General features: G+C 43.7%; 1 protein-coding gene across 1 annotated transcript in view; it reads left to right on the top strand.

The window, feature by feature from the left end:
• The window catches only part of DNAH8 (dynein axonemal heavy chain 8), a 265,848-nt gene that overhangs the window by 62,435 nt on the left and 180,615 nt on the right, over positions 1 to 22,798 (top strand). The window contains exons 18-25 of the mRNA XM_059699679.1: positions 575 to 710; positions 3,270 to 3,385; positions 4,754 to 4,860; positions 11,170 to 11,245; positions 12,092 to 12,284; positions 17,683 to 17,879; positions 18,436 to 18,562; positions 20,897 to 21,132. Coding sequence (XP_059555662.1) covers positions 575 to 710; positions 3,270 to 3,385; positions 4,754 to 4,860; positions 11,170 to 11,245; positions 12,092 to 12,284; positions 17,683 to 17,879; positions 18,436 to 18,562; positions 20,897 to 21,132 — 1,188 coding nt within the window. The remainder of the gene's footprint in view (positions 1 to 574; positions 711 to 3,269; positions 3,386 to 4,753; positions 4,861 to 11,169; positions 11,246 to 12,091; positions 12,285 to 17,682; positions 17,880 to 18,435; positions 18,563 to 20,896; positions 21,133 to 22,798) is intronic.

Here is a 22,798-nt window from a genome sequence, read left to right as displayed (position 1 = left end):
AACACTTTGGATTGTCCTTTTTCAAACTACTTCTCATTTCAACATTTTAAAAAAATATGTTTTTAAAAAATTGATTTCAGAGAGAGTAAAGGAAAGGGATAGAAACATCAATAATGAGAGAGAATCATTGATTGGCTGCCTCCTGCATGCCCCCTACTGGGGATCAAGCCCAAAACCCATACATGTGCCCTGACGGGGAATTGAACTATGACCTCCTGGTTCATGGGTGGATGCTCAACCCTGAGCCACACCGGCCGGACTCATTTTGAACTTTTGACAATATTATGTCTCTGCTTTTTCAGCCTTCTTTTTTTCCATCATATAAATGTGAATGTAGATGTCTGTGTGTGATTGAGTCAGGTAAAGGTCAAAGACTGAATTTTCCTTCTTTCTCCTCCTTCTCGTGGCCTGGGCAGCTGTGCCTTTAGCCATTGGCAGTTTTGGATCTGAAATATTATGCTATTGGCAACTATCTCTAGCTATTTTTAAGTGGCGGTTAATTATAGTTTTTAAAATAATTTTCACAGTGTTTTAAAAGTATCTGGAAATTAATAATCATTTTTTAATTTAATAGACATACACAAGAGAATGGGCTGATATTCTAAACCACAAGAGTAAGCATGTGGAAGAAGCTGTCAGAGAACTTATATCAATATTTGAGGCTATTTATGAAGTTAAGTACAGTGTGAAAACAGGAAAAAAGGTATCAGGTAATTTTACTAGCTATAATGTTTGAATCACAAGAATTAAAGGTATGTTCGCAAGTAGACCCCTTCTGCTTAGCAGCAACCAAAATTCCAGACTCCCAGAAGGAAAGCAAAGCAGGTGTTCAGCATAAACCACATTGTTTGCATTATTTGCATTGTTTAGGCACAGTGAACCCTTTAAAAAAAGTATATTTTTATTGATTTCAGAGAGGGAGGGAGAAGGGGAGAGACATAGAAATATCAGTGATGAAAGAAAACCATTGATCGGCTGCCTCATGCATGCCCCCTACTGGGGACAGCCCGCAATCTGGTCATGTGCCCTGACTGGAATTGAATCGTGACCTCCTGGTTCATAAATCGATGCTTAACCACTGAGCTACACAAGCCGGCCTGTTTTATGAGTTAGAGCAGCGATTTTTCAACCTGTGTGCTGCAAGAATTTTAAAACATGCAGTACCTGACTATTTAGCCAGGAGCACTGTCCTCTTTTCCCTTAGGTTGTCAAATTAAGAGATGACAGCAGCCAACACAACAATAGATGTCCAGTGTGAATGAATCAAAATTATACCTTTTATTTTTGTCAGATAGACAAAAAATATAATGTATTTCTTGGTGTGCTGCAGAATTTTAGTAATTAGTTTATGTGTGCCAGGAGTTGAAATAGGTTGAAAATTGCTAAGTTAGACAGTGGTGGGAAACCTTCTGAAATCCCAGTTCCCAGATACCAACCAAGGACCAACCTTGCAAGCAGAGCTCTTCCTGGATAGCAGTCTCAGGTTTGCTATAATAATCTTCTCTCTCTCTCTCTCTCTCTCTCTCCCTCTCCCCCGCCACAGCATTCTTAAAGGCCTGGAGACATTGTTGGTGGGAGGTGCCAATAGCCTCTAATGGGTAGAGACCAGGGATGCTGCTGAATATCCTAAATGCTCAGGACAGCACCCCCCACCCCAAGATACCAAGAATAGCAGTAGTGCAGAGGCTTTGAAACTGAGCCTAAACAGCGATCCATACATGCCTTCTTTCTCTTAGAGTTTTCCCACTTAGTTTAATTAGTTTTCTTCAAAAGTGTCAAAACACAAACATCTCAGTTCATCCTATCTAATAATAGACAAACACGGTAATTAACTGCACCTCCAACATGCTTCCCATTGGCTAATCAGGGCAATATGCAAATTAACTGCCAACCAAGATGGTGGCCAGCAGCCAGGCAGCTGAAGTGAACAGGAGGCTTGCTTGCTCCAGTGATGGAGGAAGCCAAGGTTCCATGCCTGCCACAGCCCAGCTCTGAGCTTCACTCTAAGCAACTATGTTGCAATTATAGAAGCTAAACAATCCCCAGAAACCTGCTTTCAGCCAGCCAGGCCTCAGAGCTGGAGTTGCAACAGTGTTTCAGTTATAGAAGCTAAACAAATCCCAGATACCTGCTTTCAGCAGCCAAGGTCTCAGAGCTGGAGCCGAGCCTCAGAGCTAAAGCCGGCTCTCAGCTCTAGTGACAGCCATAGAAGGTAAATAAGTCCCAGAATAAAAGAAAAAAGAAAAAAAGGAGAGGTTGGGAGCTTCAGTCACCCACCAGCCTGAAAACGGCCCTCAGCCCCTCACCCAGACTGGCCAGGCACCCCAGTGGGGACCCCCACCCTGAAGGGGGTGTGACCAGCTGCAAACAGCCATCATCCCCTCATCCAGGCTGGCCAGGCACCCAAGCGGGACCCCCACCCTGATCCGGGACACCCTTCAGGACAAACCAGCCAGCCCCCAACCCGTGCACCAGGCCTCTATCCTATATAGTAACAGGGTAATATGCAAACTGACCCTAACAGCAGAAGGACTGGGAATGACTGGTCACTATGACACACACTGACCACCAGGGGGAAGACGCTCAATGCAGGAGCTGCCCTCTGGTGGTCAGGGCGCTCTCACATGGGAGGAGCTCTGCTCAGCCACAAGCCAGGCTGATGGCTGCCAGTACAGCAGTGGTGGTGGGAGCCTCTTCTGCCTCCTCAGCAGCGCTAAGGACGTCCGACCGCAGTTTAGGCCTGCTTGCCGCTGGCAAGTGGACAATCCCCGAGGGCTGCTGGGCTGCCAGAGGGATGTCTGATTGCCATCTTAGGCCCAATCCCCCCCAGGGAGCAGGCCTAAGCCAGCAGATGGTCATCCCCTGAGGGGTCCCAGACTGCGAGAAGGCACAGGCGGGGCTGAGGGACCCCCCCTCCGCCCCGAGTACACAAATTTTTGTGCACCGGGCTTCTAGTTACATTATAAAACTCCAAAAGTAAATAAGTATTTTAGAAAGATAGTAAGTGAAAACCTTAAATGCTTCTTAATTCCAGACACTAAGACATTATATTTTAAAAAGTATATTTCTCAGTAGAATAACAATTCTATTGAAATGGGTGATTTAAATGGAATTCAAGGATGATTCCTATGGGAACAAATTTTAAATTTTTAAATTGAGAACTTTTTAAGAAGAGGTTTTTTTTTTTTTTTAAAAGAAGTTCTGGCCATATATAATAAGCCAAGTGCTCAATATTAAATGTTATATCTTGTTTTGTCTTTTATCTGTAGAACATAGGAAACATGTTGTTTTTGGAAGTGAAGCAGAAGAGACTGAGAACACTGATTATGAGACTTCAATTATGCCTGAGGTTGCTGTTAACGAGAAAGAAGATGAATTTAAAAAGGTATTCATTGTGAAATGACCTCATTGGATTTCACAGAGTTATGACTCAGAGGTTGTAGGTAATCTGAGTGGTGCTTCATCCAGGGGGTTCTGCAACCCATCCGTGTGGATTTACAACGAATTTGGATTTGTCACAAAGTCCACAAAATGTAATGTTCAGCTCTGCACTGAAGAATCTGGCAAGATACAGCAATCCTTACAGTTTTCCCCAACTTCATCACCTTTTAATGTGATGTGTCAACTACGTTTATATTATATACTCATCTTCCCCTTTGGTGATTGGCCATGTTTTCTTACATAGCAAAGGCCGCTCGGGGACTGGAGTGCCGGCCTGTTTGACTCAGACTGGGGAAGGTTTTCCTGTTATTGTGCTTAACAGCATTACCTGTATTGCAAGCCCAGATTTTGATTCATTCGGGGTCCAGGGATCTGCATTTTCATCAGCACCGTGGGCAGCCTGTGGACTCTCCCCCAGGAGAGACCCCGAGTGGGCAGATTTTCACGTTGTGTCAAGAATGGAGGTTGAGAAGGAGGCACAGGGTTTCTTTCTCCTCTGGCCTCGCCCTTCCGGTGACATCAGCACCGAATGCCCTGCCACGTTTGTGCTAATTCCTGCCTCCCCTGCTCCTGTCAGTCTTCTTTTAGCCCCTGGTGCTCATCGTCTTTTCATGCTTTCTCTTTCACATTCTTTTGCACTCTAACACACACTGTACTACAGACAGTTTTGGAAATAAGTAGCACGCATTTGTTCCACTCTCACCTTCTTGCTCAAGGATGATAATCAGCAATTGATGGGAAACACTGTCTTGCCGATTCTAGATTTTAGCTGCGGATTTCCTCTCAGAACCTTGCACCAGCCGCTGTTAGTCGCCTGCAGGCTTCGGCCAGAGCAGGAGGGGGGTCCCGGGCCAGCGGCCCTTCTCTTTCAGCTGCCTTCCCTGCAACACAGGCTGGGTCCTCAGAGCAAGACCGAGTGCCGGCAGAGCCTCTGGAGTTGGTGGGTCACCTGGGCGGCGTCAGTGCAGCCACCTCCTCGGTATCCTCCACCTTCCACATGGCTGCCAGAGTGGCCTAACATCAATATGGATTATGTCACACCCGTGCTTTAGCCGGATAACTCACGACCCTGACCTACTCCTCCTGGGTCACACCTGCTGAGCTGTCCTTCTTACCCAGCTCTCCGAAATCAATAAAAACACATTTTAAAAAATAAGCAAGTCCTTTCGGATTGACCTTATACAATATAATCGAAATTGTATAGTTTATGATTTTTCATTTTTCACACGACACTTCTGATCTTGTATTCTTGCTTTGGGGATGTTAGAGTTTTTATCTTTTGTACCAAATGTAATGTGATTTCTCATTACAGGAATGTAAAGAGGTCTATGCTTTCTTCTCTCATCAATTACTAGACAGTCTTCAAAAAGCTACACGGTTATCTTTGGACACAATGAAAAAAAGAATATTTGTTTCAAGGCAAGTTGAAAATACGCTAAATATATCTGGCACTACTATCTGTAATAACAATGCTAATAAAGGCACCTTTTTATTAATTTAAAAAATGATAAAATTTAAAATATAACATTGATGAAAAGACTGTATGAAAACACTAGAGGCCCTTCATGCACTGGTGGGGTCCCTTGTCCTGGCCTGTGAGGATAGGGCTGAAACTGGCTTTCCAATATCCCCCGAGGGGTCACGGGTTAGGAGAGGGCAGTTCTCGGGTGACGCACCCTGGAATTGGGCTCCCTCCTCTCTGGTTCCGGGTGTGTCACCCGAGAACCGCAGCTGCCAAGTCACTGCAGCTCAGCAGCTCCTGCGTTGAGCGTCTGTCCCTTGGTGGTCAGTGCACATCATAGCTACTGGTCAGAGCATCTGCCCCCTGGTGGTCATTGTGCATTATAGCTACCAGTCGGCTGGTCGCTTAGGCTTTTATATATATAGACTAAAGGCCCAGTGCATGGATTTGTGCACTGGTGGGTCCCTTGGCCTGGCCTGTGCCCTCTCACAATCCAGGACCCCTCGGAGGATGTCAGAGAACTGGTTTCAGCCCGATCTCCGCAGGCCAGGCCAAGGGACCCCACCAGTGCACGAATTTGTGCACCAGGCCTCTAGTATGCATATAAGGTCTTTGGTTAATCTCTTCCCACCCTCCCCACTTCCCTCTGAGATTCATCAGTCTGTTCCATGTTTCCATGCCTGTGTATTGAGTGTCTGCCCCCTGGTGGTCATTGCATGTCATAGCTACTGGCCGGTCAGCCGGTCTCTTAGGCTTTTATATATATAGATAAGGGTAATATTGCAAGAACAGTGATCAAATGAACAACCAAGTTACTGGCAGCCAGGCCAAGATGAAAAACACAGAACAGTCCCCTTACTGGTCCTCTCTGGCTCACCCAAAGGTAACTACTATCCTGAACTTGATGTGCCAGGGTCCAACCCCAGCAGGTCCGGGGGTTCCCAAAAGCGTAGACGGAGTCGGCGAAGAAGGAAGGACACGGAGACAGTGTTCAGTTGATCAGCAGCCTAGCCAGGATCTCCAGCCAGGATCTCCAGCCAAGTTCTGGTCTGGATCTCCAGAGAGGTTCTGCTTAGGATCTCCAGCGAAGTTCTGTTTAGGATCTCCAGCCAGGTTCTGTGTCCATGTTCTCTTGCTAGGTTCTCCAGCCAGGTTCTGACTGATCACCAGGTTCTAGTCAGGTTCTCTTGCCAATTTCTGTAGTCAGGTTCAGTCCAGGATCTTTTGCCATTTTCTCTCGCTAGGTTCTGTCTCTAGGTTCTGAGGCCAGTTTCTGTCCAGGATCTTTTGCCATGTTCTCTCCAGTGAAGTTCTTCTGTCTCTAGAGAACGTTCTGTGTAGGTTCTGTGCCTAGGTTCTGTCTCTCTTGGTTCTGTCTTCTAAGTTCTGTCTCTTTCTGTCTTGTTACATCTGTATTTATACCAGTTGATTCAATCCTATCAATCTCTATTACAAAGGTTAGGGCGTTTCTTATCTCCATTCCAGGGAGTAAAGATTATGTAGCTTAAGCATGATTGTTCGTAGTTAAAGTGATTAATTACCCTCCTGGCACTTAGTTGAGGGGTTTTATTCCCTCCCTAACTTCAGGGGAAAATCCCTACCTGGGGAAACAACCTTTCTCAGAGAGGAGACCTTGGTTAAAACACATAGTGCCAAGAAGGTGAGCAAACATTTTAAGAACAGTATGCCATATATGGCCAGCTCCTTTGAAACAGCAAGGATGGACCGGCTCCCGGCATTGATGTTTATCATGGTCCTTAGAGTTTACTACATATTTGTATCCCCAGTCAAGGTGTCACTTAATTTTGCCTGTTTTGGACTACATTCAGCATTATGTTTTTGAGATTCATCTATGTTGATGTAACTTATTTCACTTTGATATGGTTGAAGCATACATAACCTGTTTTTCTGTTCTACGGGTGATGGCCATTTGGGCTGTTTCTGGTTTGGGCTACTGTGAATAAAACCTCTGCGAATCTCCTGTTACCTGCCTCCTGCTAAGAGTGGAATGGCTGGGCCCTAGAGCATGTGCCTGCCTCACTTCGCCAGGCAAGACATAGAAGGAGAGTCCCATGGCTCCGCATCCTCGCACACAGTTGGTATTGCTCAGTGAAAAAACCTTGTGTGAATGGCATCTCATTGGATTTTCAATGATCATTTTCCTAGTTACTGTTGAGGTTGGACACATTTTTATGTTTATAAGCCATTTGTGCTTTCTCTTCCTTAAAATTGGTGTTTCCCTTCTCTTCCTGAACACTCAAAAATAATTTTTTACTGGCATAGTTTATCAAAGTCTTCAGGTTCTTGTGTATTTCTTATCCCACTGATTGCTTAGTGAGGATGTGATTCTTCATTTTGAGTCTAAAAATGCCCTTTTTTGCCCTCTTACTTTCATGACAAGTTTTGCTGGATAAATTTTTTTTTGTTGTCTCTCAGCACTTTGAAAGTACTTCATTTTTTTCTGATCTTCTGTTGCTGATGAGAAGTCTGTAGTAATTCCAGTGGAAGATTGCTTTTTATCCTGGATGTTCTGTAGTCTTCTCTCCCTGTGAGGACTTGTCTTTACTTATCCTGCTTTGTTCTCAGAGTACACTTTCTATTTGAGGGCTTATAGCAGCCGTGGGCAAACTACGGCCCGTGGGCCAGATCCGGCCCGTTTGAAATGAATAAAACTAAAAAAAAAAAAAAGATCGTACCCTTTTATGTAATGATGTTTACTTTGAACTTATATTAGTTTACACAAACACTCCATCCATGCTTTTGTTCCGGCCCTCCGGTCCAGTTTAAGAACACATTGTGGCCCTCGAGTCAAAAAGTTTGCCCACCCCTGGCTTATAGTGTTCCTTAACTCCAGAAAATCCCCAGCAATTTTCTCTGCAGTTATTGCTTCTGGAACATTCTCTCTCTCTCTTTATTTTTGTTTTGTTAATTCTCACCTGAGGATATTTTTTCCACTCTTTTTTGTAGAAAGAATGGAAGGGAGGGAGGAAAGGATGGAGGGAGGAAAGAGAGAGAGAGATAGAGAGATAGGAAAAGAGAGAGAGAAAAACATCGATGTGAGAGAAACACATCAATCATTCCCTGACTGGGGCTGGGGATTGAACCTGCAGCCCAGGCACATGCCCTTGACCAGGAATTGAACCTGCAATCCTTTGGTGCACCGCCGGTGCTCTAACCAGTGAGCAGCACTGGCCAGGCGGGACATTCTCTTATGGAACTCCTGATAGCTGAACATTGAATGGATTGATCACATAATTTATTGTTCCAACCAGGACACTTTTTTGTGAGGGACATGATTCAGGTGAAGGGTCAGGACAGACTTAACCTAGACTGTCCTGGGCACACTGGATGTGTGGTCATCTCAAGTGCTGGGGCCTCTCTTCCCTAGCACCTAACTACTCTGTCATTTAGTTTTTTTTTTTTTCATTTCTGGGCTACATTATGGGCCAGCATCTCTGTATCCTATATAATAAAAGCCTAATATGCTAAGTGTCCGGTCGTCTGTTCAACCAATCAAAGTGTAATATGCTAATGATATGTTAAGGCCACTCAACCGCTCACTATGATGCACACTGACCACCAGGGGGCAGACTCTCTGATCAGGTTAGCTTGCTACTGGGGTCCAGCTGATTGGGTCTAAGCGAGCCGGGATGGACACACCCTGGAGCCCTCCTGTGGTCCCTCCCCAGCTGGCCAACCTCCTGCATCCCTCCCTGACCCTGATCGTGTACTGGTGGGGTCCCTTGGCCTGGCCTGCGCCCTCTCGCAATCCGGAACCCCTCTGGGGATATTGGAGAGTTGGTTTTGGCTTGATCCTGCAGGCCAGGCCCAGGGCCCAACTGGTGCACTGGGCCTCTAGTCTAGTAGAACATGATTTCATCTGTTGCATCTTAAACATTTCAATGAATACTTTTTCTTATCATTTCTGCCTTTTTAGTTGAGCAATTTTAGCCTTCATTGATATCTTCAAACATTCTCATTATACTTACTTTAGAGTTTGTCTTTGACTTTTATCTGGAGTGAGTTTCTGGTTCAATTACAGGTTTCCCTTTCTTACTGTCTGACATAGTTATTCTTGTTGGGATTTTACTTCATATGTCCTCTTTGAGCCAGAGATTTTTTGTTTTTGAGTCTTTGTCTCTCCTTCCCTGTCTCTCTGTCTAGGAGTTTCACTTTTGCGTCCACATGACCCTCAAAACTTTGAATACAGAGCCAGGTTTTATTGGTTCACAGTTACTGCCCCCTGAAGAGGTACTAGAATATGGCAGGTTCAGCGGGGAGCACACAAGAGGCCCGGCTTAGTCGCCTCTTGGGGTGCTGTGCCTTTGCTTCTGTCATCCCAGGCCCGCATCTTCTGGAAAAACTGTAGCTGCAGGCAGTTGGTTGTATTTATAACTGGAGGTGTAGTTTTTCAGTAATGACAGTATTTATTGCTATGGAAATTTTATATCTGTATATAAAAAGCTAATATGCTAAGTATCCAACCATCCAACCACTCACTATGACACGCCCTGACCACCAGGGGGCAGATGCTCAATGCAGGAGCTGCTGTGACACACACCGGCCATTTACAGAGAATCGGCACCATGGACCTGGTGTCCACAAAGCAACACTTAGCTTCCCCCAAGTGGGACACAGGCTCTGCCACCATCCAGAAATGACACCCCACCAAATTGCAGCCGATGCTGCCAAGACCCCCTGGCGCAAAATGGGGCCCACAGCCCAGCCCAGCTCTGAAACGGTGGCTGTGGGCACCGGGTAATGTTGTTACCCAAGATACAGCAATCCAGCTTCCTCTCCCTAGCGCAGGGGTGGGCAAACTTTTTGACTCGAGGGCCACAATGTGTTCTTAAACTGGACTGGAGGGCCGGAACAAAAGCATGGATGGAGTGTTTGTGTGAACTAATATAAGTTCAAAGTAAACATCATTACATAAAAGGGTACGGTCTTTTTTTTCAATAGTTTTATTCATTTCAAACGGGCCGGATCCGGCCCGTGGGCCATAGTTTGCCCACGGCTGCCCTAGCGACTAGCCTCCTTGGAGTTTCTTCAGCCCAGGAACATGGCTTGCTTTATAGCCAGGTGCAAACATTTTACACTTTAACCAAATGTCTGTAAAGCTTTCTCCTGTGCCTCACCTCATTTGAGCCTCACAGAAGTCCTGGGGTAAGTAGATAGGAGACTTGGTGGAATCCTATTTTCTTTTCATTAGCCGTAAAATGGAGATTTAGAAAGTTTAGAAACTTGACCCAACTGAAAAGAAGTAAGAAATGGTGGACCTTGAAAATGACTTTAGGTTTTCTCACTGTGAAGAATGTCGTCAAACACCGCTGCAGTTAAATGTTTTACCCTTTGTTCTCCCTGAATGATCTACAATAATAATGTGCTTCATGTTGATATTTACTGCTGTGTTGCTGACAATTACCTGAAAGAGAAATTGGGGTGCTTCACTGGGCTGGAAAAAGTTTAGCTAAATCAGGTCTAATTAAGCAAGTTTATTCTATATACTAGTATATAAGAGGCTAAGTTGACTCATGCATGTGTGATACATATAAAGCTCTCGCTGGCGCCAATTGCACACATGTGTTTCGATCTGCCAGTGAATTTGGTTGACACTTCTATTATAGAGAAAGGGCAAATAGCGTTATTGAAATATTTTTTTAAATTAATTTCCTTTCAATGTGCATGAATCCGTGCACCAGGCCTCTAGTTTATTATAATTTTTTCTGGGATGGGGACAGATGTCAAGGCAGAGGGAGATAACCAAACTAATTTGCAGGTCTGGTATATGTCGTTACTTGTACTCGTGTGTTTGTATGTCTGTATTTCTGTCTGAGCATGAGAGATATTGTTTAAAAAGGAAGGTTTTTGGAAGCTTTGACAAAAAACTCCTGTTTAATCTTACAAAGAAGTATATATAGAAGAATACATGAAGGTATATGCTTTTTATTGGTGAATCTTGTCCAATATTTGTTATGGGGCTGGGAAAAAAGAATGCTTTTAACACATTATTAAATGCTTTTGACTAACAGAACATTAAAATACTAGAAAATGTAAATGAGACTTAATATTTTACTTCCAAGAATATTGTCACTGTCATTTTTTAGCTCTCTGAAATTTATGGTTTCATTATAAAAACATTCTCTTCATGTAATATAGTATTTAGAAATTATCTTTATTTTTTTAGGATTGAGTGCGGTAGCATAGCAAGCTATTTATGAAATTATAGGTTAAGATTTACCAGATAAATGTCCATCTTATTACAGCCTCTATGGACGAAAGCGGGCAGAAGATGTCATTTCCTTTATAAAAACGGAAGTACATCTTGCGATTCCTAATGTGGTAAGAATGATCGAATAGCCCAGTTAACACGAGGATACTTGGGTAATGTATTTGACAAGGGTTACACGAGAACTGAACTTGGTCCTATATATCTATCTCACCTTCGTATTTAACAACAATAAAAATATTATCGTTAATCTCTGTTATAAAAATTGCTCTGCATAGCTCATGATGTGCTGAAGTGGAGTCAAGCGTCTGGTCAGCCATCAGTTAGCGAGTATTCTAAAAATCTTGCTTTTTCTTGCTTCAAACATTAAATTATCTACATAAGACCACCTCAAACACACGACCGTGAGGCAACCCACTAAGGGTGGCAAAATAGAAAGACAGAGAGAGCCTACACCCTAAGCACCATGGAACCCTTGTGCTTTCTCATGGACCATCTCTCCCACCACCCACTGCGAACCGGCATCTGGAACTCTGACAGGTGCACGCTATGAGGGTTAGGGTTAGGCCAGGGGGGACAGGCTGTGTCTCACCTGCTCCATGTCCCCGCGGTGGCCTCCTGGAGGCACAGTTCAGAGCCTGAGGTCAGACTCTTGGCAGGGGAGCTTCTTCAGTGGTTTTGCTTCATGGACACCCAACACATAGCCCACGATTGTTGGCTGCATCCAGCCCCGCTCCCAGGGAAAGGATGCCAGGTCCTGTGTTCGACCCTCTTGCCTGCAGGAACTGAGAAAGTCCGCATGCAGTCTGCACTGCCCTCACACCCCCCTCCTGAAAGCAGCCGTTTCTTGGGGCAGCTGAGGCTTTCCCCACTTCAGTGGGGACGGAAGGGGGCGGTGAGAAGCAGAGGGACGGAGCGCATGTGCCAACAGAACCAGGGGCTTGTTTCTTCTTCCACAGGTGATGGTTCCGAGCTTGGATGACATTCAACAAGCCATTAACCGGATGATCCAGTTAACCCTGGAGGTCAGCAGAGGAGTGGCTCACTGGGGCCAACAGCCCACCCGGCCCATGAAGAATCTCAAGGTCAGTCCCAGCCGCACCACTGACCTGGCGCATCCCAGTGGAGGAAAGCAGCTGAAGCGGGAAGAAAGTAAGAACGCTACGTCTCAGACCGATAGAGTCTTTGAATTACAATGTTCAAGTGCTCTTCTCGGACTCGTCCTGGGTTCAACAGCTTGTAGATATTTTTAAAAGTAATTTTTATATGTTTATTTGTTAAGTTTTGCCTTTAAAAAACTAGTGTTTTCCATCCTCCACTTTTTAAAAAGATGTGTTTTTATTTATTGGTATTAGAGAGAGAGAAAGAGAGAGGGATAGAGAGATAGGAACATTGATGAGAGAGATACATCAATCGGCTGCCTCCTGCACGCCCCCCACTGGGGACATGCCCACAGCCCAGGCATGGGCCCTTGGCCAGAAGCTAACCTGGGACCTTTCAGTCCGTAGGCTGATGTTTTATCCACTGAGCTAAACCAGCAAGGACATACAATACACTATTATTAACTACAGTCACTATGCGACATGAGGTCTCCAGAACTTATTCACCTTGTAACTGAAAGTTTGTATCCTTTTTCTCCACCCTCAGACTCTGGTAACCACTATTCTACTCTCTGTTACTATGATTTTTTTTTTTTACAATGAAATGTTTTCATTGTAAATATTTTCAGCCTTAAAAAGAAGGAAATCCTGCTATTTGTGACAACATGGATAAATCCAGAGGGCATTATGCTAAGTGAAATAAGCCAGACACAGAAGAAAAATATTGGATAATCTCATTTATGTGTGGAATCTAAAGAAAGTCAAACTCTTTTTCTGAAAATATACTACCTCCTCTGGTAACCAGGGAGATGCCAATTAAACATAAGGTGCCATGTGAGTTACAGGAACAGGTGGCCCAGACCCCCTTGCCACCTTTCTGTGTTGCACAAACACGCCTCTCAGCTCATTTCTATAGTCTCACAGGGGTATTCCCTATAACCAGCTGATCGAGGACAAACACAATCTCAGGCCTGGTCTATGGTGAGTTGGCTTGATGTTTTGGTGTGAGCTGAAATGCACTAGAGCAGCCGTGGGCAAACTACGTCCCGCGAGCCAGATCCGGCCCGTTTGAAATGAATAAAACTAAAAAAAAAAAAGACCGTACCCTTTTATGTAATGATGTTTACTTTGAATTTATATTAGTTCACACAAACACTCCATCCATGCTTTTGTTCCGGCCCTCCGGTCCAGTTTAAGAACCCATTGTGGCCCTCGAGTCAAAAAGTTTGCCCACCCCTGCACTAGAGCCTACTCAGCAGTAGCCCTTAAGGACTGCGGGAGGGGGAGTTTCCCTGTGGGCAGAGCTTCAAGTAGCATCTCCTTTTGAAGGAGAGAGAAGTGATCTGACGCGAAGGTATACGTGGACTCTTGGGCAGTGACGATGGGTGGACAAGTATTGCAGTTCCTAGAAGGACACTGGGAAATCAGAGGCAAGGAGGGCTGGGGGAAAGCCTGTGAACGAACCTATGAACCTATGGATCTATGGATCTATGAATATACAAACCTAGTGACGGGGCTAGGAATGAATCCAGAGAAGAGGACTGGAATCCAATTGTCTGATTTTTAGTCCATTAGTCTATTATTGTAGCAGGCCAAATGTAAAGCTAAAACCATAAGGTGCAAGAATCTTTCGACTGATCAACAACAACTGTACAAATAAAAATTCTATTCTCTGCCATATTATCAACCAAGTGTAATGGTAGAATAAAGGCATTTTTGGACATTGACTGTCTTAAAATTTTACCCAGTGCACCCTTTTCCACAAAGTTACTGTACCCTTTCAAATTGAGAAAATGAAGCAAAGAAAAAAGAAAAGAAGACAGAAGATGTAGGAAACAGGAGTGGAATGCAGCAGGGAGGTGAAGGGAATTCCCCGGTGGACGGTAAAGGATGAGTACACAGGGACACATGTAGTCTAAGCATAGAGGGCCCCCCAGTGTAACTCAAGAGAGAGACGAGTTTCCGCTGCTCTCGCCACGGTGCCTGGTGCCATTGTACTGTCTTTTGGTGGGGGGGGGGGAGGCGATGTGATCCAGAACACGCAGTAGCCCACTGTCCCGGCCCTATTCCTGCTGGACATCCATTGCTTGGCTCATAAACACGGCCCTGCCAGGTGCCCTGAGTGCGATGAGAACTGCATTATCTCAGTTCTGCAGGACTCCCTTACGATCCTTCGCCATGGCTTCCTCCAACGGGCTTTTGTCAGCCTGCAGGACACTGCAGCGGGACTAGACCCAGAGACTAGCTTCTTTTCTCCTGGGAGCCTCCATCTAGCACGAGCATTAATGTCTTTCTTTCTACGTGTGTCCTTTGGCTCAGTTTTTAAAAAATCAAACGACATATTGTCTAGAGATAAGTACATTCGTTTACCTTCAAGTACATCTTCAAAGAAAATGCAGGAGAGCGGTTACCTCTGGGGGTAAGGGAATGTGATTGGAGAGAGGCTGAGAGAGGATTACTGATATCTTGGCATTCTCTTCTTAACCCGGTGCTGAGTACATTGAAATTATCTTTTTCTCCTTCAGTATATGTTTTATATACTTTTAATTATTTTTTAACAAATGTGTTATATGGGCTTCTGTGAATATAATATAGTTCACTTACCCACATCCATCCTCTTAGCAAACTAGGAATATGAGGGATGTTCTGATAATGCTATCCATGGAAAAATTTAGAAGCATTTCTTTTCCATCAAAATGAAGAAATGATTTTATCAGTTTTATTCAATATTTTACTGGAGATCTTCACTATGAGTCAGACAATAAAAAATTTAGATAATTAGAAAAGAAGGCAAGATTGTGTTTATTTAAAGATCATGCATAAGATGTTCAAGCAACCTAGAAACAACTATTATAACTAATAAGTTCAATAATATTTATGAGGGGGATGAGAGCATGAGTGGGGGGGAAAGATGGGAGTTAATGGGGGGGATGAGGACACATTTGTAATACCTTAACTAGTAAAGAATTTAAAGATAAAAAATAATATTTATGTATAAAGACCTATATATAAAAATAAAGAGTATCTGTAATGGCCAATAATCCAATTAAAATGTAATACACTTATGTCAATTATATCTCAATAAATCTGGAAAAAATGTAATAGAAAAAACAGATTTTCAATAGCCACAAAACCATGAAGTTTATAAATAAATGTAAAAAAATATTTTCACAGCATTTTGGGGAAAATGGTTATTATTGAATGACAACTGGAATGAATTTATAACATGGAGAAGTCAATTCCTTGATTAATTTACAAATTCAATACAATTCCAGTAAAATTACAACAGAATTTTTTCTATAATTTCTTAATCTAATTTTAATAATTTATTGTAAAACTATATGGGAGTTCAGAGAGTCAAAAATAGCTCAAAAATCGGTGAAGAAAAACAGGGTAGGGGACCCTGCAAAATAGCAACCGATCGGTGTTTCTCTCTCAAATCAATAAAACATATCCTTGGGTGAGGATCCATAAAAGAAAAAAATTGATGTTGAACTTTATTCAAATTAAAAATCTTTGTTCTTCAAAAGATACCATTAGGAAAATTAAAAAGAAAAGCCACAGATTGGGAGAAAATGTTTGCAAATCAGACATCTGATAAAGGACTCATGTTCAGAATATAAAAAAGAACTCTCAACTGAATTATAAAAAGGTACTTCCCCTCTCCCAAATGGACAGAGGATTAGACAGCTCAACAAGATGATGTATGATTGGCTAATCAACACATGAAAAGATGCTCAACACCCTTAGTTATTAGGAAAACGCAATTTAGGAAAACCACGAGCTAATACTACGCACTAATTAAAATGGTTAAAATGAAAAGAAAAAAAAGATAATCGACAATCCCAATTGTTGACAAAGAACTTGGAACTCTGATGCATTACGGATGGGAATGTAAAAAGGTACAGCCACTTTGGAACCAGGTAGGCCCTTCCTTAAAAAAAAAATTAAACATATCTTCACCATTTGGCTCAGCAACTCCACCTTTAGGAATTTATCTAAGAGAAATGAAATCATGTGCCCATATAAAGGCTTGTATGTGAATGTTCATAGCTGCATTATTGGTAATAGACCCAAAATGCTAACAACCTAGACCTCCATTGGTGAATGGGTGAACAAAATGTGGAATGTTGATACAATGGAATACTTCTCAGCAATAAAAGGGAAAGAACTACCCAGACATGCACTGTTAGTTAGTTAATTAACTTAATTAAGCCAATTCCTTGTCATTTTCTTTTGCTTGAATTTTGATTAAATATAAGACAAAAGAGCAAATAAGTGACTGGCCTTGGAGGAGACACTCAGCTTCAGCGAATTGTTGCCGTGAAATGTGGACCCTATGCTACCAGCTTTTAAGAGAAAAGCTGAAAATCTGGAATTTTGTGTGAATCCCATGATTTTTCATTGTTAGCAGCTGGTTGAAAAGGGAAGGCACTGTTAAGAGTCAAACAGCAGTATCTGCATGGTCTCGGATGGAGGATGTCCATTGAGGCTGGGACATGACCAGATTTTGGCAAGAGATGCTGATAGCGGTGGCTAGTAGTGATTGGGTGAGCTCCATGTACCAGCTGCTGAGCTGAAGACGGACATATGTTGTCTCATTTCATTCTCACAAGTATCTCCATGAGGACTAAATAACTTGCCTAAGGTTATGTGGGTAATAAATGTGGTGCCTCCCCTCTAACCACCATACTATTTTGGAAGGTAGCAATTTCAACTTTTTTGACCTTTTCTTGGAGGACTTTAAGGTTTTTTTTGGGGGGGGGGGATGCGGGGGTGTTAATCAGTGTCTTTCAGTTCTCTCCTCTGAAAAACACAGTTTTTCCACATTAAAGAAATCTGGACCTTAAAATATTTTTAAATATTTTTATTAATTTTGAGAGAAAGAGAGAGAGAGAGAGAGAGATCGACGCGAGAGCAGAGCATCGATGAGCTGCAGCTCAGGGATGTGCCCTGGCTGGGAATTGAACCAGCAACCTTGAGGGTCACAGGATGACACTCAACCACCTGAGCCATGCCGGCCAGGGCTCAAAATAGTTTAAGACACAATAGTTTAACAAGAACAAGTTAAGAGCTTAGTTGGTTGAGGGTCATCCTGTGCACAGAAAGGTTGCCAGTTGGAATCCTGGTCAGTGGCATGCAGGAGGCAGCCAATCCATGTTTTGCTCTTGCATGTCTGTCTGTCTGTCTGTCTGTCTGTCTGTCTGTCTCTCTCTCTCTCTCTCTCTCTCTCTTCCTCCTCCTCCTCCTCCTCCTCCTCCTCCCTTTCTAAAAAATCAATAAAAATATTTTTTAAAAAAGAAGTGAAGACAGCAAGAGAATAGTTCTTAATTACTTTAGAGGGGGAGTCTTTAAAATAACACAGCTTGAAAAAGTCTATAAATATTGAAATGGATATAATATTTAAAGTTGTATAGACGTTGTCCATATGTGAAAACATCTGTTTTCAGGATCTTTTGAAGACATAATTCCTGCGAGGAAGCTGAAGAATTTTTATCCAGGTGTAGCAGAACACAAGGATATTTCCAAGTTGGTCCTGCTCCTTTCTTCCTCCGTGAATTCTCTAAGGAAGGCGGCCCATGAGGCCCTGCAGGACTTCCAGAAATACAAGACGCTCTGGACAGAGGACCGCGACGTGAAAGTGAAGGTGCGTTTCTGCTGCCTGGGATGCAGTTGGGGTTTGGTTTGTTTATATCTAGTGTGTGCAGCGGCACCAAGAAAATATCGGTGATAATGACAGGAACCCGTGAGCAATAACCTATGAGTGCCAAGCACCTAACCTGTTGTATCGCATGTCACTCTCACAGTGACACTGAGGCTCTGAGTCAAATTCATGTCTGAATTTCGTGTAATTTGGGTAAACAGTTGAGGACCAGTTACATTCAGACTGTCCAGGGGCCAGGCACACCTACAGAGGCTCCGCTGTAGTTTTAGAAAATTTAGACTCAAGGGAACCTGAGAATTCTGAACAGCCATTCATGACTTCTGTGACCTTCCCTCCCACCACTCTCTTCCAGTACTAACAGGTAGTTTGCCTTTTCCTGGTCTGCTCACCTGATAGCACAGACCAGTGTAAAAGTACCTGAGTAAGTGCAGTGCTCTAATGTAACTATTCACGTAGCGGATTTATACTTTTTACGTAAGGGATTTATTTAATTTGGAGAAGAATTAAAAGCTAAAGAAAACACTGACTGTTTCCTCAGGAATTTCTGGCTCACAACCCCTCTCTGACTGAGATCAGATCAGAAATTCTGCACTACGCCACCTTTGAACAGGAGATTGATGAGCTGAAGCCTGTCATCATTGTAGGAGCACTTGAGTTGCATACAGGTATTTAAAAATATTCCGTAACATATCTGTATTTTCACAGGAAGCGTCACTTAATTTAGAAGCAGTCATTAAGCTACCTTGGTACAACAATCTAAATGTTGAATATTTCTGGACCACCAATATTGTTCATGTATGTGTTACATATAATATGTATGTGATACGATATATTATGTCTTTTTATATATAATATTATACCATGGTGGCTTAGCACACTTAATCGGCAGCACAGCTCCTCGATTGGCAGTCAGACAGCTGAGGATAAGGTGAAAGTTTTTGTGAGGTGGGGTTGTATACCTGAGCTAGGAGTCAAACAGTTTGAAGTCTCCTGAAAAGTTAAACTGTTTGGGATTAGAGCATCAAAGGGTGATGAAGCAGCCACTTCATGTCTGAAGTAAAAGCCCGAAGCGACTTTAGTGCTTCCTGAAGTGAGGCAGAGCTGGGCTGGCCAGGCACAGAGCTCCCTGCGGAGCAGACTGGAGGTCTCAGCTTGTGGACCTAGAGTTTACATCATCTGTAGAAGGATGCTTGCTTGGGTGAGACTATTGCTGACTGGTTGGCACCCAGAGGCGGGTGTATTGAGTATGTTCCTCCTGATTGGCGGACATTCAGACGAGAGGGGCTGATACTGACTTGCAAAAGTATGTGAGCTAAGGAGAATTGGTCTATGGTTTGAGTTTAAAACTGGTTGTGGTGGCAACTTGTTGCCATGGTTACAGAGGTACAATCAGTTTTGTCTTAAGTTTGTGAGATAATTATCCTCCGAAGATATTTGAATGACCTATTCTGCATCAACTAAACCTACTTGAGCTGTGTTGAAGGGAGAAAAGGTGTATCCTATAGGTTTTCACATCTATGCTCAAGGAATCCATGTACCAGTGGCTCTCAAATTTAACTACCAACATTACTTGACCCCTTTTCTGCTGGTGTAGACAGTACCCACCCCATGAACTATTTTGTATATGCTTAGCATGGTACCTGGCAAATAGTTAATGTCCAATAAATATTATATACTCTTATATCTATGAAGAAGGGACTTCATTTGGAGAAGAATCACAAATACTTGAGGGGATTATTTAGCTAGAAACAGAAACAACATATCAAGGGCAATCATTACAAGAACTTCGGTATCGTTTTGGAAACTGTACTCTACCTATTGTTTTAATGTTCTATTTGTTCCCTTGTAGTGGTTAGCACTATGATCCTTAATACAAAAATTAACTGTAGCATAGTGTTCTAGTTGGCCAGGTACTTGCTCTTAGAGAGAGAAAACTAAAAATGGGATAGAGGAAAACAATGATAAAGAAAGGGGAAGGGAGGCTGAATCCCTGGGGCCTGAGGAAAAGGAGAAAAGAGGCCCAGGAGGTGTGGACCTTATGAAATAGGATCTCACAGCCTCAGTCAACAGCTGGCCCTGTGTGTCTCGTCAGGGTACACTTTCCTCAGCTCCCTAGTCCTCTCAGTTTAAGTGTTAGGGGTTGAGAGGGGAGAGGTTGTGTTTCCAGTTTGGCAGGGCTGGGGAGCTGAGGGGCTCCGAGAGGAGAAAAAGGAATGGGTAAGGATAGAGAAGGTAGAGTTGACTAGTTAGAACTTTGGTTTTTTTTTTAAGGAACAGAAACCTACTTGAGCTATGGTGAAGGGAGAAAAATATATCCCAGAATCCAAGGTGTAACTGGGCTTTCGGAATGGACCAGAACCAGGGACAGTATAGGAAGCTGAGGAAATCCTTTCTCTCTGACTCTCATTTCTTCTCCCCTCTGTGCATGACTTTCCTGCTTTCCAGTCAAGGGGGCTCCCCTTAAGTCTCATTCCAGACTCTCAAGAACAGACTCTGGTTAGTACATGTAAGGTCAAGATTGACTGGGACCATCAGCGAGGCCCAGGTTCAGGGTCAGGTTATACACATTCTCTAGCCATGTGGGTGAGGTAGGAAGTGGAAAGACAAGAAAACGGGAAGGTTTGGAAGACAAAAAATATATTACACTGTACTGTGTGGGGTTACCTAGGAGGAAATGGGGTGATGCGTGAGGGCCAGAAGCAGAGCAAGGTTCATGTTGGACAGTGCTAGAAGTAACTTCTGAAATTCTTCTTCATAGACTTTAGTGTCCTCTTGCACAGCTTAGCTTACTCCACGGGGATAGGAATTAAATCTTCAGAATTGAGCAACCTTACAGCACATTCAAGTCGAACTAACTACTTTTCAAGTGCTCAGTAGCCATATGTGGCTAGTGGCTGTCACATGGGACAGAGCAGTTATAGATGCTCAGATTACACATAAAATGAATCATTTCAGAATGTCAGGTGTATTCTATTTTGATCTTTTCTTGTCTTCACCAGAGCCAATGAAATTGGCCTTATCAATTGAGGCTAAGGCATGGAAGATGTTACTCTGTCGATACCTGAATGAAGAATACAAAAAGAAAATGTCAGACATGATAGCATTTATTACTGAATACTTGAAAAAGTTATCTAGACCTATTCGTGATTTAGATGATGTCAGGTTTGCAATGGAAGCCTTGTCTTGTATCCGTGATAATGAAATTCAAATGGACATGACTTTGGGACCAATTGAAGTAAGAAATGATTGCATTTTTCATTCTTAGAGTGCTATTAAAAAATAGAGACACACTAAAAATTGATTCTGTTAACATATTTCATTATGTTATGGTACAGTCTGTCTATTTCTCCTTTCTGATGTTGATTTCTTTGGAGGTATTTTGACAATTATCATCAGTGAACAGTAAACAAGGGAATAGTAATATATTAATAATGATGTACGGGTCTAGACAGTGTTCATTTTATTTTATACTGGCGCTGACCTTTTACAGAAGGGAGTGATTGCACTGTCTCACACCAGTCCTAACATCTTAGGCAAGTTCCCCAAATATCTTCGTCTTTCCTTAGAAACCAGGTCTAGGTCTCACTCATGGCCAGTGGCATACATGGGCAGCACGGTGGGAGTGGTCCACTTAGGCTTAATGGTAAACTGCTGGAATTTAGACGAGCAGATGTTTTTAGAGAAGAGTACTGTATTCACTTTCTTTTGCTAATACAAGAACAAATTACCACAAATTTAACGGCTTAGAACAAGGCAGATTTATCATCTTAGCGTTCTAGAGCTCAGCCATCTGAGAATGGGTCCATTAGGACTAAAATCAGGATGTCAGCAGGGCTGCACTTTTGGAGGCTCGAGGGAAGAAGCCGTTCAGCTCCTAGAGGCTGGCGGCAGTCTTGGGTCATGCGCCTTCCAGCAGTGGCATCTCTCCTGCTCTGCTTCTGTCCTCACATCGCTGACTCCCACTCTCCTGCCTCCACGGTTCCCTTGTGTGGACCTTATGATTACATTGGGCCCACACAGTCAACCCAGGATAATCTCCCAGGATAATTAAGTTGCTTAACTTAATTACCCCCGCAAGGCCCCCTATGCTGTGTAAGGTAACATAATCACAGGCTCCAGAGATTAGGCTGTGGACAATTTTGGGAAGACCATTTTTCTGTCTACCATAAGGGTTTTGTGACTAATATTTAGAAGTCACGGTTCATGGTGATAATAAAAATCAGACTTTTAATTCATTTTATTACTGTTTTTTAAATTCTCTATAGACAATGCACTTCTTCATTGCCTGCACTTCCAATGCCTCCTTTTGGTACCCAATCTCATGGCAGAGCATAGCTTTCATATTTATATATATACTAGGGGCCCGGTGCACGAAATTCGTGCACTGGGTGTGGGGCGGGGGGGGGGGGGAGTGTCCCTCAGCCCAGCCTGCCCCCTCTCACATACTGGGAGCCCTCAGGCGTTGACCCCCATCACCCTCCAATCGCCTGATCAGCCCCTTGCCCAGGCCTGACGCCTCCGCCAGAGGTGTCAGGCTTGGACAGGGGACCCCCATCTCCCCCCGATCACTGGCTCTGGCCCCCGCCCAGGCCTGAGGCCTCTGGCCCAGGAATCATGCCTGGGCAGGGGACCCCCATCTCCCTCTGATCGCTTGCTCCACCCCCCGCCCAAGCCTGACACCTCTGACCCAGGCTTCAGGCCTGGGCAAGGGGACCATCATATCCCCCCAATCCCCGGCTCCGCTCCCCACCCAGGCCTGATGTCTCGGCCAGAGGAGTTGACCCTCATCACCCTCCGATCACCAATCACTGGATCGGCCCCTCGACCAGGCCTGAGGCCTCCGGCAGAGGTGTCAGGCCTGGGCAGGGGACCCCCAGTTCCCCGCGGTTGCAGGCTCCGCC

The sequence above is a fragment of the Myotis daubentonii genome, chromosome 6, assembly GCF_963259705.1.
Source record: "Myotis daubentonii chromosome 6, mMyoDau2.1, whole genome shotgun sequence".
NCBI classification, from domain to species: domain Eukaryota; kingdom Metazoa; phylum Chordata; class Mammalia; order Chiroptera; family Vespertilionidae; genus Myotis; species Myotis daubentonii.
The sequence above is the reverse complement of the archived record's forward strand: the minus strand, read 5'-3'. Positions and strand labels throughout refer to the sequence as shown.